Below are 7,877 nucleotides of genomic sequence, written 5' to 3'. Positions count from 1 at the left end.
GCGGAGTCCCGCGACGAGGAAAGCAGAAATGGCGCAGCCCGGCTGCGGTGCAAGCCTTGAAAACCCTCATTCACCCCGGCGGCAGGGGTCTTGCCCACCCTGAGGGCCCCCAGTGGGCCGCCGGCTTCTTGGGAGCCACTGCCCACCCAGCAGAGAACCCCAGGCTCGCCTCGGAGCGCGCGCTGGGGTCTCATAAAGCCCCTGACTCCGTCCACACGACAACGCGGTCGCCCCGCAGCAGCCCCGGGCACCTCACGACATGAGCGATCCAGACCCCAAAGCCCAGCCGCGCAGACGGAAAAGAACCGAAAGACAAGAAGAGCTCACCCAGCCCTCACTGTCTCCAAAGCGTGCGCGGGTGCCCTCGCGTCCCGCTTTATAGTGCGCGCCGCTCGCAGGGCCCGCCACAGGCCACAGCTCGGGCTCCGCCCCGAGGCGTCCAGCGCACACGCCGGTGTCGGAAATCCAGCTTTGGTACTTAGGGAAGCGAATAATGCCTGTGCCCGGTAAAATCTTCCTAAAAAGACGATACGGTTTTGTCCCTGGAGGCGTAAAAAAAAACCAGTGGACTATCAGGGTCCACTGTCCTCTCATGAGAGTCAGGCGATTCCAAGGACAGCACCAAAGGAGGACTGTAAAGGGGAAGGACCCCGAGCGAGGGCAGAGCCCAAAGGGAGGCTCCCGGAATTGCCAGCGCGGCCTCGCGTGCTGCGGCTGGAAGGGGCGGGGCCGACCCAGGCGGAGTCCAAGCGCAGAAGTTGGAGGCGGGGCCAGAGCAGGGGCGGGGCTGGAGGCGGGNGCTGGTCCTTCTGGGCAAGTGCTAACGTGGCGCAGAATGACAGCCTAGTCCTGCGCTGCAGGAGAGGTGGCCTGAGCCTGGATGCCGGGGCGGGAAGGCTGACTTCTGGATCTAAGGGAGGAGGAGGATGGGGGTGTGGACTCCTGGGTCTGAGGGAGGAGGGGGCTGGGGGCCAGGACAACTGGACTGAGTGAAGGGCGGATGTGGCCCCCCCTCAAGCCCCCAGTTATAAGACCTGGGGGCTTGTATTCTTGGTCGGGAGGGTTGGAGCTCTAAGGAGTGTCTTTCAGCTGACATGGCTGTAAATATTTTTTTTTCAAAGATATAAAGGGAAACTTCTCTACTTCAAACCCACTCACCAGAGTCGCCACTGTTAACAATGTGGTGTGAACTTTATATTTTATGGCTGTATACGCGCATACACATGTTATGGGTAACGATTTTTTTTTTCATTCCAATTTGTCCCATAAATAGTCTACCCTGGATTAGTACATAGTGACCTCTTTCCTTAAACGGGGGCAAAGTATTCCCTTCTATAAGTGGAACACACATTGTTTAGCTGGTCTCCCGGATCATTTGGGTTGTTTTCTTCTGGTCAGGAGACGCCTTCCATGAAACTTATAGTTTGAAGTAAAAGGAACAGACCTATATCCTTATGTTAAGCGTTTCCTTTACTGGCTTTTGCCTTACCCAGACTAAAAAGCAGTCTTCACTGTGGCCCACAAGGCCCAGAGTGACCTAGCCCCTGTCTCCCCCTGCCTTGCTCAGGATGCACTAGAAATTGGCTTCACTAGTCTTCCTGGAACCTGCCAAGGACATTTGTACCTCAGGACCTTTGCACTTGCTGTTCCCCCTGCTGGGAAACCTTTCCCCCAGTCTATCTCCATGGCTCTCCTCTCTTCAATCATGTCTGCTTAGATGTTACCTCGGCATAGAGCCCCTGCCTCTTCCCAGACCCATCTCTATTCCCCTCCTTTATTTTTCCTCATGGCACTTATCCCTAACATATCTGTTTGTGGGCATATGTTTTTGCCTCCCTGCCGAAATGTCAAGCCATAAAAACAAGGATGTGTGTCTAGTTTGATCACTGCTGTAGGTCCAGTGTCTGGCATATAGTTGCAGCTCAATTTTCATTAAAGATAAACAAATTTGAGAGCCTTTTGAAGGAGAGAAGCAGGAGGATTATTTTAGCAACCCTTAAAGAGCACAAACTAGATGTTACGTTAAACTCTATCTAGGTTGAAGTACTATCATGACTCCCATTTTACAGATGAGGAAACTGAGACCCAGATGGGTCAACACCTGGACCACAGGTCACAGAGCTAGTAAGTGGCAGAGCCTAGACTCAACCCTTCCAGCTTAACCACTGTGTGAAAGGGAGAGAGAGGAGACCCCTCCAGGTCAAGGGCCTGTTGGGGGACCCAGGTAATGACATAAATTTGTACTTGAGTTTCAACCATGTCCTGTTTAGCAAATGATTCTGGTGGCAAAAATATGTTACATGGAACAGCCTTAAAAATGGATGGGTGGGTGGATAGATAGATAGATAGATAGATAGATAAACAGTTGTAAAGAAGAACAGCCCTGTGTTGGAGTTTGGGGAGAAGAAAGAAGAGATGATGACAGGGGCTGCTGGTAAGAGCAGAAGTGAAGTGTGGGTGCAGGGAGAGTTTCCCTCAGGAAGGGCACATTACTGGGGGTCAGGGAAGTAAAAGATGAAGCTCTAAGGGCTTGGAGAGAATCAGCTATTCAACAAATATTGATTGACACCATTTGTATGTACGCCAGGAACCATTGGCACAGCCTTTTGTTGACCGTGTGCCTTGCGCCTCTTTCGCCTAAATCCCTTCCCTCACCTACCCCTCTACCCCATAGGGCCCAAGAGATGGACCCAGGGAGAGATGGCATTTCCATAGAACACTTAGAAGGTACTGAGCTTAAAGAGAATATTCTGGGCAAAAAGTATAGATGATTTAAATATACAGATTATTAATCTGAGTGGGGGGATTGAGAGGGGAATGAAAAGGGCAAGACTCTCAGTGGGGGTGAGGGACTAGAGAGTAGGGTTGTCAAGTGCTTGACAGGGAGCTGTGGGAGCAGGCCATAGGTGGGTCATTCCTGTGTCCTAAGTCCAGATGGCCTGGAGCGCCAGGATGGACCAGAAGTTCATGTAGTTCAGATAGGAAAGGAAACCTGAAGAAGGAAGAGAGCAGAAGGGGTGAGGTGCAGCATTCACACCCCACCCCAGATCCCAATTCTCTCCCCAGGCCCAATCACATCCCTACCCTGTCCCCAGTCCATTTCCCAACCCATCCCCACACCCACGCCTATGCCCATCTCCACCCTCATCTCCCCAGTCCTGTCTCCCACCTCGGCCCCCTCTTGTCCAGCCCTGCCCATAACCCATCCTCATCCCAAACTCTGTCGCACTCAGTCCCTGTCTGTATCCCTGATAACCCATGCCCAAACCCAACCCTAGCCCAGCCCAGACCACTCATCAGGAAGAGAAAGATGCCGGTCCACGCCAGGTAGAAGCTGAGTCCCAGAGTGTAGGTCATGCCTTCCTGCAGGTACTCATGGGCCTGCATCAGGTAGAACAGGACACCCAGTATCATGCTGGTCCCTGCATGAGTACAGGTGTTAGGAAGATGGCACCAGGTGTGTGCAGACCCCTGCCCAGAGTCATGTGGCTGCTTGACTTTTGCTCAATATTCTCCCAGTTTCTTTCACTTCCCTGTACCTCTGCGCACAGGCAGGAAAATAGGCTCCTGACAATATCACGGTAGAGCACATTGGGACCATTGGGTTGTGTCTACAACCATGGGCTTTGGGGCCAACCAGACCAGAGCTCTTGTCCTGCCTCTCCCTCCCACCTTAGGGTAACTCCTCCATCTCTCTCAGCCTCATTTCCCTCATATGTAAAATGGGCATAGTCCTAGGACTCATCTCCATGGGCTGTCATGAGGAGTTGTTGAGATTGGCACACAGTGAGCCCACAAGAATGGAGATTGGTTATTGTCATTGTATTGGGTTTTTAATTTTGGGCTTCTGAAGGAGTGGACTAAGAACCCACTCATTCTGCATATTTCAACTTAAAACATTTTTTTAAATTCTTTAAAAAAAGACCTGGGTCATTTTTTCTTTATGCTATTGAAAAATAGTATAGGAGGTGTTTTCCATTTAATTAAAAGGAATGAGGAGAATTTTTTTTTTGTAGAAAAATGTCTTATATTAGATGACATAAAACTGAGGTGCTTTCTACCCTTTGTAGCTTATATGTAAACAGTTGGGAAGAGCTACCAGACAAATTGGATAAATACTATTTGCAAACAAGGAAACAGGAAGTTGAAGGTTTCCTATTTTTGACTTTTTTCTATCATTGTCCAGAAATGTTTTCCTGATAAAACTAAAAGTTGTGGTCAATCACTGCAAATGACAGAAACATAATACCCTTTATTTCCAAATTAAAGTGCCACCCTACCTCCTTTTCTAAAAAGTGTGATTCAACATGCACATGGAAAAATAGACTAATTCTAATCAGAATATCAGTTCTGAGATATTTGGGTCAGGTGGAAGAATTAAATTGTGCACATTTAAATAGCTTCCACCAGGTACCAACATTTTCTAATTCAGTCCTCACTATATCTCCACGTGTTAGGAAATTTACCCCCAATCTGCAAGAGAAATCTGTGGCTCAGAAAGATTAAGTAGCTTGAACAAAATCACAGAGCTGGTGGTAAGGGGTGGAGAAAGGATTTGGGATGAGTCAGAACTGGAAATGGGTATTGGGTAGAGGTTGAAGTTTGAGTGATCAAGATGGAAGGTGAGGTTGGGGATGGGTTTTGGTTGAGTTTGAAAGTGAGGTTCACAGGTGATAGAGTTGGGTTGGATTTGCAATGAGTGTTGAGATTTGGAAAGGGGTTGGGGATGGTAAGGGGGATGGTTTGGAGATTGGAAAGAGATAGAATTGGAATGGAGGGTGGGATGGGGATGGACATCACAAAAATGAATACCGTTGAGTTTGAGATTTGTGGGTGATAGAGATGACAGGTGAACTGGAGGCTGATATTGGGGCTGGAGATGAGATTGTATTGGAAGTTCATATTTTTTTTTATCAGGATTGATTGGAGATTTGGAGGGAGATAGAATTGGGATGGGCAATGAACGTGAGGATGAGAACAGCGTTGGGATGTGGTGGGGAAGGGGTCGGATATCATCATGGGCCCTGGGCAAGGCACTCCTCGCCATGGTTTCTGAGGGATAAATCTCAGTGCCATGCCTGTCAGGATGCTGATGATGACGTTGGAGAAGTCCAGCATGGGTATGTTGGAGCTGGTGAAGAAGATGATGTTTATGAGTATGGTGCAGAGGCAGATGCTGGTGATGCTGGCGAGGACGAGAAAAGCCCAGGCAAAGTCCAGCAAGTCTGGGGAAGGAAGAAAATCAGAACACCAAGAGGCCCTCCGACCCTGAGCATGGGGAAAGGGTCCCCAGTGAGGTTGGGACTATTCCTGAACCCTCTCGCTTGCAAATTCTTCTTCCTCATTAAAATAATTGAAACTGGACTGTAGAAAAGGGATATTAAGGCAGATGCCTTTAGCACTGAGGGCATACCTCTGCGTCAGTGAGAACAGGTTCTGGGGCAGTGAGAGGTGGGGTGGGAATTGAGGAACCAGCTCTGTGTGATGAGGAAAGATTTCCTGGGGTGAAAAAGTCTCAGGATAATGTGTAAGATCCTAAGGTTAAGAGGATTGTGGGGATGGGTATCATGTAACTGAAGATGAGCATAGGGCAATGGGGATGATCCTGGGGCAATGAGGACCATCTGGGGGAAGGGATGATGATCCAGGGGTAGTGAGAACTATCCCAGAGAAGGGAAGACTAACCCTGGGCAGTGAGGACCATCCCAGGGAAGGCAGAGAAGGGTCCCTGGGACAAAGAGGAGATGAGTCCCAGGAAGGGTGAGTATAGGGTAGGCCTTACAAGCATTCTGGTCGTACTCATGGAGGCAGGAGATGTCAGGGCACCGCACAAAGAAGATGGTGTTGATGGGGATGAACAAGGGGCCATCAGGATCCCCAGGGGGTGTCAGTGGCACCTGGAAGTGGATCCAGGGCTGGCCCAGAGTGATGAGACCGATGATCACCATGCCAGCCAGGCACAGTGCCAGGCTCACCTGACGGCTGATCTTCTTGGCTCTGTGCAGCAGCCGCCAGCACAGGGGCAGCTGTGATTGGCTGCATTTACTTTTCCTCTGATACCTGTAACAGATTGCACACCACCACTGTCAGCACTGAGTGCAGCCATCCAGCCCAGCCACCCCAGTCCAGCTGCCAGACCATGACCCACCTAGTCTAGCCTTCAGACTATCTTCTCTATATCCATCCTCACTGGCCTGTGTCTTCCAGGTCCTGCCTGTAGAACATACTCACCCATGTTTAGCCTCTAGTTCCCTTGCCTCCAGATCTAACTTCCAGACCCTGCCCCAAGTTCAGTTCCTAGGTTGAATTACAGGTCCGGCCTTTATGCCATGCACTACCCAGGGCCAGCCACACTTGGGTCCAACCTCCAGTTTCTGATAGACTGGCTTTGCTTCTGGTCACTGACCTTTTGACTGCTGCCCCTTCCCCAGAATCCTAGCCCAGAACCTGGCCCACTGCCTGGACCCCCACTTCTCACCTGCCAGAATCCATCTCAGCAGATCTGTTTGACTGTATGCTCTGGATATTGTCTAGAGTACTTGGGTTGGATAGGAAACTGTCCAAAGAGTCTCTGAAAGTCTCGTGGGAGGTCCAGATGACTGAGTCAACACTTTTGATACTGGCTGTGGGGCTGTGAGTAATTGAAGGGGGGACATCAACTTTGGCCCGGACTTGCGATTTGAGGCATTGAGTACTCGAGCAGGGATTCTGGTTTGTTGGAAGATGGTCTTGGCTAATGACTTGATTACCACTGTGGATAATGGATTCTATATTGGTCAGGGAAGTGTGAGGAAGTAATGGAGAATTTTGGATGGTGAAATGGCGAGTTTCGAAAATTGGTGAAACATCTCTGGTACTGAAATGGTGACTGTAGGTAACTGACGATGTGTCTTGGATACCTGGCTGATGACTGCTCACAGTGGATGGCATGTCCTCAGTACTGACCCAACGACTGTTGATAATGGGTGGTGCATCTTGGGTATTGGTCCTGCGACTGTGGACTAGTGGAGGGTCTTGGAAGCTGATGCGGCGATTGTGGATAATGGACAAGGGCTCTTGGATGCTGACCCGGCGGCTGTTGATAATGGGTGGGGGCTCTTGGATGCTGACCCAGCGATTATGGATAGTGGGCTGAGAGCCTTGGATACTGGCCTGGGACTTGTAGGTAATTGGAGAGACTTCAGTCTCATTTTGAGTATCACTGGGAGCTGCTGGAAGGAAACTTAGCTTGGTGCTCTGGGGGCTAGATTGGGGCCTCTGGGACATGTGGGGATGCAGGGCAAGGCCAGTCCCCAGGTGCACTAAACAGCCTGCCAACTGCTTCAGCCCTTCCTTCCAGACATTCCCATGGCCACCTGGAAATCTGTTGGTCTCCCTCCCAGGTTCAAGCTCGGTCTTTTGCGGTTTGGATCTCTCTGACCCTTCTTCTGTGTCCTCTGGTCTCTCCTGCTGCCCACAGGCAGGCCTCAGGGCTTCAGTCTGGCCTGCAGCTGGGGTTGAGGGGAAGTTCCATGACAGTTGGAGGGATTCCAGGAGGTCAGGACATTGGCCATGGACTCATGCGCTGCCCTGTGTGAGTGACATGGGGGCTGTGGCTGGGTCAGAGTGGGTTACATGTGAAGTACAGGCAGGGTCAGGATTGGGTCAAGAAGAGGTTATGGTGGGTCTGAGAGATGTCAGGACTGAGCAAAGGTGGGAAGGGGGGAGGGAATGACCAGGGTAGAGAAAGGGCAGGGTCAGAGAGGCACCAGAATAGGGTGAGGGCTGGGCAGGGCTGAGCCAGCACTGGGACATGCACCAGCATCTCTGAGATCAGTTCTTACAGTTTCCAGAGGGCCTGAGATCTGAATTTGTAACTCCATTCCCCTACCCGCCCC

At 50.6% G+C, this 7,877-nt stretch overlaps 2 protein-coding genes across 4 annotated transcripts in view; both read right to left on the bottom strand.

Moving 5' to 3' along the window:
* Positions 1-384, bottom strand: part of LOC144217706 (Friend virus susceptibility protein 1-like) — a 5,110-nt gene extending 4,726 nt beyond the window's left edge. The window contains exon 1 of the mRNA XM_077747369.1: positions 328-384. The gene's annotated coding sequence lies outside the window, so the exon portion shown is untranslated. The remainder of the gene's footprint in view (positions 1-327) is intronic.
* Positions 385-2,764: 2,380 nt separating this feature from the next.
* LOC144217758 (uncharacterized) lies at positions 2,765-7,521 on the bottom strand. 3 transcript variants are annotated; one of them, XM_077747440.1, is made up of 5 exons: positions 6,479-7,519; positions 5,783-6,060; positions 5,079-5,225; positions 3,291-3,422; positions 2,765-2,992 (listed from the first exon to the last, which is right to left on the bottom strand). In XM_077747440.1, exons 1-5 carry the CDS (start codon positions 7,264-7,266, stop codon positions 2,925-2,927), a joined length of 1,413 nt encoding a protein of 470 aa, XP_077603566.1. In that variant the 5' UTR covers positions 7,267-7,519; the 3' UTR covers positions 2,765-2,924. The 3 variants fall into 3 exon arrangements, with proteins under 3 accessions (XP_077603566.1, XP_077603567.1, XP_077603565.1); XM_077747441.1 differs by lacking the exon at positions 5,079-5,225; XM_077747439.1 differs by lacking the exons at positions 2,765-2,992; positions 3,291-3,422 and having other exon boundaries at positions 4,233-5,225; positions 6,479-7,521.
* Positions 7,522-7,877: the final 356 nt, after the last annotated feature.

The sequence above is a fragment of the Crocuta crocuta genome, unplaced genomic scaffold, assembly GCF_008692635.1.
Source record: "Crocuta crocuta isolate KB4526 unplaced genomic scaffold, BGI_CrCroc_1.0 scaffold334, whole genome shotgun sequence".
In the NCBI taxonomy this organism is placed as follows: domain Eukaryota; kingdom Metazoa; phylum Chordata; class Mammalia; order Carnivora; family Hyaenidae; genus Crocuta; species Crocuta crocuta.
The sequence above is the reverse complement of the archived record's forward strand: the minus strand, read 5'-3'. Positions and strand labels throughout refer to the sequence as shown.

Bases quoted from the DNA above. Each gene is read 5' to 3' on its own strand.
- LOC144217758 (XM_077747439.1), bottom strand. From the start codon at position 7,266: ATGTCCCAGAGGCCCCAATCTAGCCCCCAGAGCACCAAGCTAAGTTTC. The intron at 6,061-6,478 runs GTGAGAAGTGGG...AATCTGTTACAG, and splicing joins GCTGAGATGGATTCTGGCAG to GTATCAGAGGAAAAGTAAAT. The intron at 5,226-5,782 runs GTAAGGCCTACC...TTCCTTCCCCAG, and splicing joins TGAGTACGACCAGAATGCTT to ACTTGCTGGACTTTGCCTGG.